The sequence below is a fragment of the Hoplias malabaricus genome, chromosome 13 (genome assembly GCF_029633855.1).
Source record: "Hoplias malabaricus isolate fHopMal1 chromosome 13, fHopMal1.hap1, whole genome shotgun sequence".
NCBI classification, from domain to species: Eukaryota; Metazoa; Chordata; class Actinopteri; order Characiformes; family Erythrinidae; genus Hoplias; species Hoplias malabaricus.
This window is the reverse complement of record NC_089812.1, coordinates 9,487,150-9,502,460: the sequence shown is the minus strand read 5'-3', so window position 1 is coordinate 9,502,460 and position 15,311 is coordinate 9,487,150. Positions and strand designations below refer to the sequence as shown.

Genomic DNA, 15,311 nt, shown 5'->3' with positions numbered 1-15,311 from the left:
ATCATTATTATTATTGTTATTTTTATTATTTTTATTCTTAATAATAATATTGCTTTTTATTAGACTTTATTCCAATAATTGTTTGTGAAATAACATATTAATATCCTTATTGTACTGTTGTTTAAAATGCAACTAATTATTATATTAATAATTATTAGTAGTAGCATTCTTGTATTTTGTATTAATGAATATGTGTGTTCACTGCTGTAGTTATAAGAGAAAACTGAAGGCGTCTAAGGCCATGAACACTGCAGCGATGGTGGAGGCGGAGAGTCAGAAGGCAGGGCCTGTTGTCCCTGGAACCAATAAATACACCAGAGAGGGGTGAGATCCACACACTCTACACTGCCCCATTCACTACTGCAGCCGTCTAAACACTTCCAGTTGTTTAAGACCCGTTATTCTATTCCTGTAGCCAGCTGGACTTTCGCCTCAGCTCCCTCAGCCAGTCCACCTTCCTCAACAGAAGATTCTACGACTTTCAGTCGGCTCAATCACTTTTTCTCACTGTTTATTTGTTGTTTTGTAGATTTCATCGCTGGTAGTTGTTTGTTGGACTAGTGTTGTTTTTTGGAGCAGCAGGGTTCTGCAAAAGAAGACTGACCAGATTAACTAGCATAGTTGTTTTCAAAAGACTGGAAACCCACAGCGAAATTACATGTACATTTTCTGACTCCATAAGCTCACAAAAACATTCAACAGCCCAACACTTTTGGAGGAGAACACTACCCACACAACTCTTAAATTAAAGAAATTATTTTGAAAAATGTATGGGCATGGCCCTCTTCCTACTCCATCATTTAGTGCAGTGCTAGCCAACACAGGTGTCTGATGGTTAGGGTGACCAGACGTCCTCTTTTACCCGGACATATCCTCTTTTTAGACTTGTCCGGCCGGAATTTCACAAACGTACGGGATTTTGTTTTTCTACAGCTTACATATAATTTCGAGTTTCGTTCACAAACTAGTCCCGCCCTCTCCTACTCCGATTGGTTCGCTTGAGTGTGAAGGGGGAATGGTGAAGTAGCCTAAAATCTTTGGATTGGACAGTCTGATTGTAGCGCTGCCGTTATTGGTCGATAACCCCCCCCCCTCCGGAGACATGTCCTCTTTTTCACCATCTCAGATCTGGTCACTCTACTGTTGGTTTACATAGCAGAATTGGGAAGTTAAGGTTCTCCTCCAAGCATAACGAGCTCCATTGTGTTACCTACAGTTCAAAATATATATGCCTTCACCCTCCTAGGTTGGTAGCATTGTGTGATTGACTGAGACAAAGCTAATAAGTAGAACTTCCCATGGTAAAATTAGATATTTTAATATTTTAAAGTTATGTTTTTGTGAAGTAATAAAGGAACAGCATGTCATTTCCTCCACTGATTCTAAGACCTAGTGAGCGCTCAGCTAACACCAGTGAATCTGTACTAAACTTATTTTTAGCATGTGAGTGACCCACTCTATAGAGTATAAGCTGGTTCTTTCAGGGACTAAAAAGCAATTTCATTTTTTTAACTCATGATTGCACTTTATAGAGAATAATTATAATAATAATAAATATTCACTTATAAACACCTTTTGCTAATTTTTTTGTGGTGAAAATGACTTATTTTTCTTCAAGCAATATTGCTTTTTTAGTGTAATCCACACAACACCACTGTATTCCGTTGTTATTTTATACTGTTTTTATTTTATACTATTATTAACCATAGTTTGCTTCATTCTTTTATAACACTATATTCCAGTGCGAATCCAGTGCTGAATCTGAACATCGACTCAGCCACGGACCTGGGCTTCGATGAGGATGGCTCCAGTGCTGACAGGGAGAGGTAATGCCTTTTCATTCACTTTATGACATTTCACAGCTAAAGCAGCTTTGGACACATTTACTGTATATACTTAACAATGTGGATCTTGACCTCTGCGTCATTTTTATTATATAAAAAACTGTGTAAAATCACAGATCACACTTTTATTGAATGTGTAGCTAGAATTTCCAACAACCATTTTGTTGTTCTTAATGGCAGATGCATTACATGAAAGCCTGAAAGCCACGATTTCTGAGCATTGCACAGTAATGTAAACAATGTAATGCAAATAGTTCATCAGAGGGATGTTAATATCTTGGGAAATAAGTCTGGGGCTCTGCCTGTAGCAGAAAACATATTGTTTCAAGCATGTGTTTATTACACTCAAGCAGTGATTATTTTCATAGAAATCTTAGAAGGTCTTGTAGTTAAACGTTAGTGTGCTCTTGACCTCACCTTGTTCTTCACCCTAGCACTTGTCAAGCTTTTAGAATCTTACACTAAACATCTGCTCAATTTCAAAGTGTTGGTGGCCAACACCACTGCCTTCCACACAGGAAGGGCATCTGCCCAATGACATAAATGTAAATGTAACATCACTGTGAGATTCTGATTTTGCGTGTGTGTGTGTGTGTGTGTGTGTGTGTGTGTTCCTAGCCTAAATTCCCTGGACTACAACATTGACATGACCATGACTGAGAAAGACAGAATGCCAATGACGGTAAAGAGATACATACCTATATATCTATCTACATCTATCAAAATATAAACTCTCCATGATGATCTGTAGTATCTGTACTGATCTGTCCTGCTTATACCTTTTCATTTTTCCTGCTCTTTCCTTTGCGGTTTTTGGCATACAGTACGTATAGCTGATCACATCTGTGAGTGTATATGCATCTTTTATGTGTGCTTTTATAGTTCTATGTATGATTTTACAAGTTACTGTTGTCATAAGAAATCCCTATATATATATATGTGTGTGTGTGTGTGTGTGTGTGTGTGTGTGTGTGTGTGTGTGTGAAAATTACAGAGAATCCTGAACAACTAAATATAACTGGATTTACTGTCTGTAAACCTCATTTTTCATTTTCATAAGTCTAAAGCTGGTTGCAGTTTCTGTTTCTATGCTCGAAATAATCCCTTGGGCTATGGGCCTGACACTGCATTGTTCTGTTTATTTACTTTACCAGATTCCTCCCTTCATTTTTACCTGAGGTTCATTGCATTGCTTTTTGTTTGTGCAACAGTGTTATCTTATCTAACCTAAAAATGAAATTTGAATAAAGGATGGGTACACTTATACTAAACCATTCATTTTATCATGTGCTATCATGTGATTTATGTATATGCTTTGTTTTTTATTCAGATCATTGCGGAAGAAGAGGAGAATATGGGTGAATCTGCATACATTGAGCCACTGGGAGCAGCGCTGGCGCAAAGAGGGCAGAAGAAAAGTTCCGGGAGCGCTAGCCTGATCATAGCCAACCCTTCTTTGAGCACAACTGACCTCTAATACTGACCGGCCACACCCTCCTCTCTGACCCTTGATTCAGACTGGACCGAGGCTCAAACCCACAGCACTTATTTTACAGGAATTTTCTGAAACATACAATTCTAACAATAAAAAACGACTGGAAACAGGGTGGCACCACCACTGCAGATCATTGTTCATAAGAGCTTCACGATGCCTGTAAAAGCCTGCTGAATGGCATAAACATACATAAATAAGGGTTAGTTGTTATGGAGGCTGCTTTATGTTAACTGGAATAAGATCATATGTTGTAACAGCCTTATGTAGGTGTCTTGCAGCTTTATGAACAATGACCACAGAAAATATGCACCAGTAGGTACAGATTCAGTTGAATCACTGAAAACAGAGTGTCTGACTTGGCTGGGATTGGTTCATTCCCCATGATAAAGTTCACAGCAGATGCCTTCAGAATGAACTGCACTAACACCATATGTCCAACCATTTCCAAACAGCATTTACTCTGAATGTATACGTACTAATATTAGATTGGAACATTGCTGCGAGAATCTAATTGTATTCAGCTACATAAACATTAGTGAGGTCAGGTACTGATGTTGGATTAGTTCTGGATCCAGCTCATTCCAAATGTATTAAATGGAGCTCTTCTGTCCATAGAATTTATTATTTATACATATATACATAGCCCAATGCTGGGAGGCTTTGTACCCCTCTGGCAGACTCTTGGCATTGGGCATCTTGAACAAAGTAGATGAAATCGCTAATAAAAAGTGTTGTCTGGTTATTTTGGGACAAGTAACTGTAAAAATACAGCTACATTTCAGCAGTAACTCTACATTTAATATGAGACCAATTGATGCCGTGTCCATTTTATAACAGCGGTGGATATAAAAGTGCTGCTTATACGTGTCAGATGAGCATTTTTGCTTAATGTCCAACTGCAATATGATCACCAGTGCAGTGTTGTCCTGTGGGTTTTGCAGAGACAGCACTCAGAACCACAGAAGGAATTAAAGAAGAGAGAATCTCTTCATATTTGTCTGCACTGTAAATCACTTTATATTTTTTACACTTTAATTTTTGTATACCTTTGATCTGTTTTTGATTCTGTCCTCATTTTGTAATTAAATCAAGGAGAGACTCCTCTCAACCCTTCCTTAAACTAGACTATAACTCCTATCCCATTAACTACTGTACACACAGAGAGCAACTCACCTTTTGCCAAAGCTGCTGATAGATTATAAGATATTATTATAAACTCCACATATACATCAATTACATTTAATGCATGTGTTACTTTGTCTGAATTCTTTCAAACAGAATTACAGTGTGGTGTACATAACCTGCTCTCAGCATTATACATTTTATAATTGTTGTAAGTGCAAAAATACAAATACAATATTCCCCTCAACTGTAATATTTCTTCAAAATGTGGTGTCAAATAAATGCAATAGTGATCTCCGTTTATAAAATAATTTCATAAAATGTCAGTGCTGTGTTTACATTTTTTACGTTTTCTTACATTGTGTTTCACATAAGCACAAATATGTTCTGATTCTATCATTGGGATTGCATTAAGTTTTCCTTTTAAATCAAGAATATAGTGACCAAATACAGCATTTCACATGATCTGAGGGACAGTTGGGCCTATCTACAGCTAGCTGTTTTATAAAATATTTTCACTACACATTTAGAATTGGGCGGCACGGTGGCGCAGCAGGTAGTGTCGCAGTCACACAGCTCCAGTGGCCTGGATTCCCGCTCCGGGTGACTGTCTGTGAGGAGTGTGGTGTGTTCTCCCTGTGTCTGTGTGGGTTTCCTCCGGGTGCTCCGGTTTCCTCTCACAGTCCAAAAAAACACACGTGGATTGGCTCAAAAGTGTCCGTAGGGGTGTGTGTGTGTGTTGCCCTGTGAAGGACTGGCACCCCCTCCAGGATGTCTCCCGCCTTGTGCCCAATGATTCCAGGTAGGCTCTGGACCCACCGTGACCCTGAACTGGATAAGGGTTACAGATAATGAATGAATTTAGATATGGATTTTTAAATTTTTGTATTATTCATGGTTTCAGTTGAATCCGTCCATTATAATTACGTAGGTATTTAAATGAAGGAACAAAACTGCCATTTAGTGTTCTCCATGCTTCAGCTTCATTATTTGTCACTGTCATTATATTAGTAGCACGTTTTTTTTTGTTGTTTTGTTTTTGTTTTTTTTTATAAATTTAATGGAGCTAAGTATATCAGTGGGATATTTAAAATAAAATATGTATTCACGAATTGCTTTCTCACGTGCTTTAAATTCACTTGACAAGCAGAAATCAAATCTCCAGCCGAGGAAGAAATTTATGCTATGGTTTCTAAGTTCCCTCCAGAAAAACAGTTTTCGCCATAGCTGAGCATTTCAGCTGAAACTGTACTCACTAAATGAAGGTGAAGGTGTAGAATTACATTTATGAATTTGGGGATTTTACTGAAAATAAATTCTAAATCTCTAGGCTAATTGATGAACAGGGATGTGTTTAGGTTTTAATAGAAGAGGGGCCTACAGGTCTTGATAAGGTGACTAGACGTCCTCTTTTACCCAGACAGGTCCTCTTTTTTAGACTTAAAATTTCACAAATGTCCGGCCGGAATTTCACAAATGTCCGGGATTTTGTTTTTCTAGAGCTCACATAGAACTTCGAGAAGCGTTTCGTTCACAAACTAGTCCCGCCCTCCTCTACTCCGATTGGTTCACTTAAGTGAAAAGGGGGCGTGGTGAACTGTAGACGTCAGTAGTCCTTGTTTACGTCAGGCAAAGCTCATGTACACACCCTCATTTCGAGCAGCTATGTAAGTAAATGTAAGTTCTCCGATAAATTAAAAAAGAAATTCCCATGTTTTGTGTAGCAAATAAAGGTGTAAAGGACCTAAAAGCACACATAGGTTCAGCTAAGTATACCCCCGAGACGTGACCTCTTTTTCACCTTCTCAGATCTGGTCACCCTATGATTTGCTTAATAAAAATATGTAATTTTTTATTTAAAAATGTTATATCTTTATTAAGAAGGAGTGTCACTCATTATTTACTTTCGACCAAACTCTTTTAAAATGAAACCTGCTATATTCACGATGAGTTTTATGTTTTTTAAACGGACGTGACTTAACTTTCCCAGCTAGAGGACTCCATTACCCAACAGGCATAGCGCTGCTCGACCTCTTCCGGTCCAGCTGCGTGCGGAGTGTCGCGTTGTTGACTGCAGCTCGCGATTTGGACGAAAATAAGAATAAAAATAACATAAAAGCCAATAAAACCCGCTTTTCCCGACCGACCACGATGTAGAGAAGAGACTCCGCCGCCGTCCATGAGCTCAGCTCCACTGTCCGTCCGCACTCAGCAGCGGATACTCTCTAGACACACCACGGGTAAACACACAAACACACGGAGAGAGAGAAACAGTATGTGAGGGGAAGAGAGGAAAAGGGGAGAGAAGAAGAAAGGAACAGTGTAAGGGAATATGGGGAAGAAGACTAAGGGAGTATAGAAGGGAAGATTGAGAGGAAAGAAAGAACAAGGAGATAGCAGCAAGAGTGGGGGAAAAACAAAAGAGAAATAGGAGTGAAAAGAAGTGTATGGGAGAGAGCTAAAATGGAGAACAGAAAGAGAATAGAGGGGTGAAAGATAAGGGGAGAGAAGAGAATACAGGATGCAAGATTAAGAACTGAAGAATGAGAGAACTTTGTTTACTTGAATACAATGAGTTTTTTAAATGTCATGATTCGTTAAAGCCCTTTTGTTGACTTTTTGGGGTTTTTTTGTTTTTGTTTTTTTGCAGTTTAACTGTAATCGTGTAGAATGCAGTGGGCTGAATAACTGATCTCAGTGTCTCTGTGTGTTCTGCTGTAGGAAGGAGAGATGTGGCAGAGTGTGGGTCTAACGTTGCTGGTCATCGTGGCCACGCTGCTCTGTGTCCTGCTCTTCATGCTCTTCGGTATGTATTACAAACCCATTTCTAATGGTAGCTTTGCCACGGTTGCCCCTGTTTGTGATCCAGAATTAATCACCCAGCATCACTACCTGACCTCACTAATGCTTATGTGGCTGTATGCCACCTGATCCTCACAGTAATGTTCCAGCGTCTACTCTAATGCATTCCCAAAAGGCAAGGGGCTGTTACTGCAGCCAAAGATGGATATAAACCCTACGGAAATCTTGTAAAAGCACGCGTCAAAAAGAGTTGCTGTGGGATAAAGTTCAGTGTGTAGAGAGTTTCAAAAGGAGGCCAGTTTTCTACACAGTCAGCAGATCGCTGTGGGAGCTCTTACCTCATAATCTCTTTGACCTCTTTAACAGACAGTAATAAAATAGGCTGGGTGTACCTTATTTAATGTAACCAAATGTCTACATGTGTCCTTTTAGCGAATTTAAATTCAAAACTCTCTAAACTTTCTGATTCATCTCCCTGGTCGTAGTAAACACAGCTCATATTACAGCTCTGTGCAAAAGTCAGAGACCAACCTTTGTGTGTTTCATTTCCAGTCAGACTTCTTTCTGAGTGTTGGGAAAAGACAGGGCCCCCAGGACCGGAGTTGTGCACCTCTCTTTTAATTAATTTTCATGTGTTGATTTTCCCTTCCTCTGTAAAGTTGATCTATTCTTTTTAGAAATACAGCTTCGGTACATGGAAATAAAATTAATTGACAGGCAGGTGATCTCTGAAGTCTGAACCATATTGTTAGTTAGCTGTTAGTTTATCGTTTTTGCTCATGATCTTTTGTTTTCCTTCTTTAAATATCCACAAGCCTCTTTACTGTAAATGTTCTTCTTTCATGTTTATTTCCTTTCTTCTTTATCGGATTTACCAGTCCATCTACACCAGGCATGGCCAGCTGGGAAAACACCTCAGGGTAGACTCAGGTCTCGCTGATATGACTGTGTTCCTGGCTGCTCATGTGATCCATCAAAGGATGGATATCGAGGAAGCAGTGGGGGACAGAGATGCCTGGAGGACTTTGCTGAACCTGTTGATTTCTTTGACTCATACAGTTTCGTGTGCTGTTGTTTTGCAGGTTGGTATGTGGTGTGGCAGCTGTTCCTGTCCAAGTTTAAGTTCCTAAGGGAGCTGGTGGGGGATACTGGGTCCCCTCAGGCCGAAACCGAGCCCTCGGAGTCGGAGAGTGAGCGGAGTTCCCCCCCGACGCCTCGACACCGACTCAAGACCACCCGCCAAAGAGTAGCCCCCCAGAGCAGCACTACATAAACATAAGCTTGGCTGTTTAGAGGAAGACATGATGGTGGATCCCCTATATTTAAAAGGTTCTGGACCGATTAGGACAGGGTTTGGTTTTGTGCAGTGGTCTTTACACGCTGATTGCCTCTGGTCTCCTCTTGTATTCCTCTGTGGCCCTTTCCCAGCCCTTGTTTTCGTTTCAGTATTTTGGTTTCTGAATGTGCAGAGAGGCTCAGGAAAGGCACAGCTGACTCTTGCTATCATGCTGCTACTCATTTCATTTAGTGTTAATGCACACACACACTGCTAGTGAGAGTAAATATAGGTCCGTTATGGGATTGTGATGACACAGAGGATGTTTTTTTAGGAGACATGAACACTTTCACATTTACAGAACATTTATTTTACCAGCCAACCCACTCCAATCGTAACCAAGCAACCAGAAAGCAGAGAAACTGTAGATGTACAGCTGACAGAAACAAACCTCCTGAAACTGACGACTGTCTGACTTTATGCAGTTACTTACACTAACTCTTCTAACCTTGACGTTTGCTTTTAAAGTGCAATGGCAAAATGATGTAATTGTGTACTGTTCCTTTTACAGACAAAATTACATTGATTTGTTAAGTCTTCAAATTCCTGCATGTTTCAACTGTGGAGCTTACATTTCTTTATTAATGTCGGTAACGGTAACCAGGTGTTGTGATATCTACAACACAATCCTAAGCATTTTATTTGCACTCCTCTGCCATCAAGGAGCCAATTAAAGCATCAAAATCTTCAGATGTCTGGTTACTGTCACCACCATTGTGGGTTCTTCTGATTGTTTCTCTAGAACCTCCGTTCTTGAAATCAAACCACATGACTTTGTGCACATCCAAAGTAGTGAGTTGTCCAGACATTTTGGGAAATCAGTGAAACTCCCCTTTAAAAAAAATAAATAACAGATTCCAGTTGGGTGACAGAACAAGCTGAAACCGCTCCAGATGAAGAGAAGACCTTTACAAGACATCTTCATGTTAACGCTGACTCTCCAGACATGGTGCAGTGCTTCTAATACGTTTTTGATGGTTGTCCTTGAGCCTGGAGGCTGGACTTGCCCCTGCCCACTGACCTAGGACCTGCTTCTTTAAGCCATGTCAAAGAATAATATATTAGAACAGGGCCAATGCAAAACTGATCTCAGATCTGCCACCAAGGGGCAAATCCACTCTCTCACTCTAAATAAAAATCCCCAGGAAGCACCTGCAACCAGATGAATGGGGGGTTAGCATTGAGAGCTGCCATATTTTAAGATTTTAACATTTTAAGGTCTTTTTTGTTTGTTTGTTTGTTGTAATGGCAGTCGCTGTTTTGTGCCCTTCATAATAAATCTATTTCTTAAAACTTCAGTTGTCTGGGATCTGCTTGTTGTTTAATCCCAGTGTAGTGTTCGTAGACACACTTCTTATAAAATGAAGGATAAAAGTAGGGAGGTGGTCCCCTGTTGCTGCAGTAACAGCCTCTATTCTTGTGGCAAGGTATTGCAGTAAAAATCTGAACATTGCTGTGTGGATTTGATGGCATTCAGCAATGAGAGCACATGTGAATTCAGGCACTGATGTGTGAATGAAGTTCTGGATTGCAAGCACACTCCAGAGAGCAGTTGCACCACTGCTCATCCCGATGCTGAGTGGCTTTATACTACTCCCTGTGCTATAATAGAAGTTGGCCATAAGGTGGCAGTATTACTCGCTGCAAGCTAGGTACAGGGACTCATTTCTGATGCACGCCAAATTGCCAAAGTATATTTCTTTCTTTGGTTTCAGCACAGCACAGACAAGAGTAATAATAATAATAATTATAATAAATCAACATTTGTATTTAATTCAATCACAAGTGAAATCCATCACTAATGAGAAAATAACTGAGGTGCCAACAGTGAATGGCTTAGTTTATATTTAAGTAGAAATTTTGGTAAAATTGGAGTTGTCCTTTAGTATGTTGTGTGACATGGACACATTTGAAAGCTGGCTTGTTTAGTAAATTGTTTAAAGGGGTTTTCAACCTCTCTCTCTCTGTCCCTTAAACTGTTTGTTTATACTGTGCTTTTAAGACTGATTTATGCAAATGATCTTTGTTCTGATTGGCTGGACTGGTGAATTTCAGCACTACTTATATCTACCCTGTTTTTGGCTGAATATGCGGATAGGTGCATACAATTTATTTCTGACATCACAAAAACAGGACACTTCTCTTTCGGAAAGCTCGAGTGCACAGGTGTTCGGATTCATTGTCTGTAACCCTTATCCAGTTCAGGGTCGTGGTGGGTCCAGAGCCTACCTGGAGTCATTGGGCGCAAGGCGGGAATACACCCTGGAGGGGGCGCCAGTCCTTCACAAGGCAACACACACACACACATTCACTCACAGACACTTTTTTGAGTCGCCAATCCACCTACCAACATGTGTTTTTGGACTGTGGGAGGAAACGGAGCACCCGGAGGAAACCCACGCAGACACAGGGAGAACACACCACACTCCTCACAGACAGTCACCCGGAGGAAACCCACGCAGACACAGGGAGAACACACCACACTCCTCACAGACAGTCACCCGGAGGAAACCCACGCAGACACAGGGAGAACACACCACACTCCTCACAGACAGTCACCCGGAGGAAACCCACGCAGACACAGGGAGAACACACCACACTCCTCACAGACAGTCACCCGGAGGAAACCCACGCAGACACAGGGAGAACACACCACACTCCTCACAGACAGTCACCCGGAGCGGCAATCGAACCCACGACCTCCAGGTCCCTGGAGCTGTGTGACTGTGACACCTACCTGCTGCACCACTGTTAATTTAAAAGCAAGTAACTTTCTGAGCATTTTCTGAACATTGTTTAAATTCCTAATGAACAAACATAATGAGTTTCAAAATAACGTTTTCAAAAAATACAGAACCCTCTAGACACTGCTGTCAGCCATTGATTCAAGCCTTCTGTTTTCGTCAACACGCTTGGAGGAGAGCACTACTGTCCCAGGAGGTCCGTCCTGCACACCCAGAGGGCAAGGCTCATAAATGCGCTCTACTGGAGGCCTCACCGTGCTAAAAGATGAGCATTCGTACCATCAACGGTGTTGGGAAAGGCATAAATGTGTAAACAAATTAATATCAACAGTGATCGTGTGTTTTAGCCCAGGATGCTGAAAAGGTAAATATATAAGGCCCTGTTCACACCTAGGGATCAAATTAGAATCATCCATCATGATGTACAAGTGTAAATGGAGTACAGTGTGGTTTTTAGATCAGACAAAGTCATTCTGTTTGATAGAAACTGTTTGAATGGAACCAGACGTCTGAAGAGTTTAAATGCTGGAGATATGTTAGGGGCATTATAATTATTACACTGAGTATTTTGCAGGTAAACATCACGAAACCTGACAATGATTCAGGACAGTTTTAAGGAAGATTTGAATTTTCAGTGAAAACATCATTAAACACTGTTATCAACATCAAATATAGATCTATGAAGCTACGTGCAGGTTGAGTTGCTGAGGTTGGTCTTCGCATGTTTTGTGCATCGTGTATCAGAGAAACTCCCAAATAATCGGTAGCACATGTAAACAGAAGTGATAGCCCTCTGCCTTCCACAGAACTTCAATGACATCATCTCGTATTGTGTGATAAATGTAATGTGCAATAAATATCTAAGTTTGCTGTTATCCCACAGTCCACAATGGCCTTAAGTCCAAAGCCATGAAGTCTACTGTCTTCCATTTTCCAAAGAAAACTCAGTAGAGTAGATAGGAGGAACACAGCTGTGTTGTAAGTGGTTAAAAACCATGTTATTAATATTATGTAAGTGTAGGAGGCATGTGAGAATGTGTTGTTGTAGTACGTTTGCCTGTTGTACATTTAATTCATATTTACGTTGTTTGTCTGTATATTTACAGTGAAATAACAATAATATAGATACAGATACAAATCCTGCATGAGTAACCAGCTGTTGATTATAGTTTTGAAGTATTTCCACATCTAGAGTGTATTAGATCTTCGAAGCATGAAGGTAATCTGTGAAATATAGTGTGGATGTTTCAAAGGACAGATTTGACAGCAAAGGCCTAGTACAGTTGCACAGTGGAGGACTTGTACCGCAGGAGAAAACTGAGGATAAAAGAAAAGGTGTTGGGACACTTTTAATTTTTCACATCATGCTGCAGGCATCAAATTTGGATTAGGACTGTGTTTACGGGGAAAAATTACTTAATCGGGAAACCAGCTTTTTTAGGGCTGAGGTTTGAAAAGTTCAGTCCTGACCTTTTGCTGACACCAATTATATTAGGTGTAAAAAGAAGAAGTCATTAGCCACCGGCCTATTCCCAGTGGTCAGAATGACTCAACAGCTGCAGTAGACAGCTGACCAAATCTTTCCATGACCCCGTCGACCAACAGGGGACACCCAGGTAATGTTTACACACCTCCTCGGGATACAACAGAGTTTTTTACCTGTGGACAGGAGGCCATTTACACCGGGAATGAAGCCTGACTCATGATCACTACACCATCTTCTTTGTGACATGTTTATCCTCTGGGGTTACCCATGATGCTCAGCGACACTGTTTTTAGACACATCTGATTAGAGGCATTTCAGCTCTAAATCTGCTCTGGTTGCAGGGAAATGATTAATAGACAAACGTCTGAAAAGCTGAGTGTTTATGAAAGTGCACCATTAATCATCTCCTAGTTACTCATAGCTTTTGAGCTGCAGCAATGCTGTTATTATTACTGTATAATTTTCTGATAGCCTTTCTAACTCTGTATGTGCAAACATTTGCAGACACCCCTTATAAACAGGCAGTTTTGCGTACTTTCTGTGAAGTAGCAACTGCTGAAACAGATGCCAATTGTGCCTACGCAACAACAAGACTCATGTGCAGCTACTCCAAAGGTCACAATGGGCAATGCCAAGTGTTGGCTAAAGAGGTGAATAGTATGAAAATTATAAACCACCCCAGCATTGAGCTACCTCTGGTTGGAGATGAAATGGGGGTTTTCCAGAACCACACATCTGACACGTACAGCAAGATTCATTCAACCCTTATGAGGCCCTCCCAGAGGAGCACAAGGTGTTAACGTATCATTCATTATCTGTAACCCTTATCCAGTTCAGGGTTGTGGTGGGTCCAGAGCCTACCTGGAATCATTGGGTGCAAGGTGGGAATACACCCTGGAGGGGGCGTCAGTCCTTCACAGGGCAACACAGACACACACACACACACATTCACACCTATGGACAATTTCGAGTCGCCAATCCACCTTTTGGACTGTGGGAGGAAACCGGAGCACCCAGAGGGAACCCACGCAGACACAGGGAGAACACACCACACTCCTCACAGACAGTCACCCGGAGGAAACCCACGCAGACACAGGGAGAACACACCACACTCCTCACAGACAGTCACCCGGAGGAAACCCACGCAGACACAGGGAGAACACACCACACTCCTCACAGACTGTCACCCGGAGGAAAGCCACGCAGACACAGGGAGAACACACCACACTTCTCACAATCACCCGGAGCGGGAATCGAACCCACAACCTCCAGGCCCCTGGAGCTGTGTGACTTTGACACTACCTGCTGCGCCACCGTGCCGCCCCTCTTAACGTATCAAAGATGGACAAATGGACCAAATTAAAAAAGAACAAAGTGACAACAAAAGTAGCAAATGACCTAGTCCAGTTACATGGTGGATTTGTGTTCATTTTTATGGTTTACAGTGTGTCCAGATGAAGCTGGGAACCACCCTGAGGTCTGTGAGACCTCAGAAAAGTCCTAAGGCTGTTGAATAGTATTGAAAATTGTTGTTTATTAAAAAGAAAAGAAGAAAAAGTGCATGAGTTCCATCAGGAACAAGTGCTGCAAAAGCATGCGCATCCATTTGTGTTGTTCTTATGGATAATATTGTGTCCAAAATTACGTACTTTTGTGGCAGCACGGTGGTGCAGCAGGTAGTGTCTCTGTCGCACAGCTTCAGGGTCCTGGGGTTGTGGGGTGAGGTGTGTCACCCTGCAAAAGAGTGGCGCCCTCTCCAGGCTTTCTTCCCGCCTTGTGCCCAGTGATTCCGGGTAGGCTCCGGACCCACCGCGACCCTGAACTGGCTACAGACATTTGGTTTAGACGATTTAAAAATGGTGATTTTGCTGTTAGTGATCAAGAACATTGCAAATCTTTTAAATAAAATGTATATTCCTTACACAAATATGCTTGCACACCTAATAAATGTGGACGTTATATGAACATGAGATAATTCAGTGCATCTTTCAGTCAGTGTGGGGTATCCCTGGAAGACAGTAATAGTGTGGGGCTATGAAACTGTGGAGTTGGCAGCATTTGGAATCCATGTGGGACAGCCCTAGTCTGGCAAACACTAGCTGCCCCTGTGCAGGTTTTTTCCACTTAAGGAATTATGAGCTGTCAACCACAGGAACATTAACATAGGCAGAACCACTCTCTGAGGGAGAGGGAGACAGCAGACGGAGGTTCAGCCGGGGTCATTTCTGCTGATGAACGGACGTCCCTGTCCCTCAGGAATAGGTGTAGGATATTTTTACAGGTGCAGGACAATGTGATAAACGGGACACTCCATACGTAATTGTGCTCAAGTTAGATACGAAATTACACTGTGACGAAGCAGTAAAAGTGCAGACAGTTGAATTTCAAACACAATGCCATCAACCTGAGACATACGCAGTTGCCGTTTCTTTGCCAGCTGTTGCTAACACATCACCACTGTACAGCTCGTCACACTTGGAGG

General features: G+C 41.4%; 2 protein-coding genes across 2 annotated transcripts in view; both read left to right on the top strand.

Annotated features, from left to right (window-relative positions):
- The window catches only part of cdhr2 (cadherin related family member 2), a 28,858-nt gene extending 25,537 nt beyond the window's left edge, over positions 1–3,321 (top strand). The window contains exons 28-31 of the mRNA XM_066641461.1: positions 211–324; positions 1,743–1,826; positions 2,463–2,526; positions 3,175–3,321. Of these exons, the coding sequence (XP_066497558.1) occupies positions 211–324; positions 1,743–1,826; positions 2,463–2,526; positions 3,175–3,321 (409 nt within the window). The remainder of the gene's footprint in view (positions 1–210; positions 325–1,742; positions 1,827–2,462; positions 2,527–3,174) is intronic.
- A 3,151-nt stretch (positions 3,322–6,472) lies between these two features.
- On the top strand, positions 6,473–9,890 carry smim13 (small integral membrane protein 13). Its single transcript, XM_066642450.1, has 3 exons — positions 6,473–6,701; positions 7,183–7,267; positions 8,346–9,890. Exons 2-3 carry the CDS (start codon positions 7,192–7,194, stop codon positions 8,534–8,536), a joined length of 267 nt encoding a protein of 88 aa, XP_066498547.1. The 5' UTR covers positions 6,473–6,701; positions 7,183–7,191; the 3' UTR covers positions 8,537–9,890.
- The last annotated feature ends 5,421 nt before the right edge of the window (positions 9,891–15,311 follow it).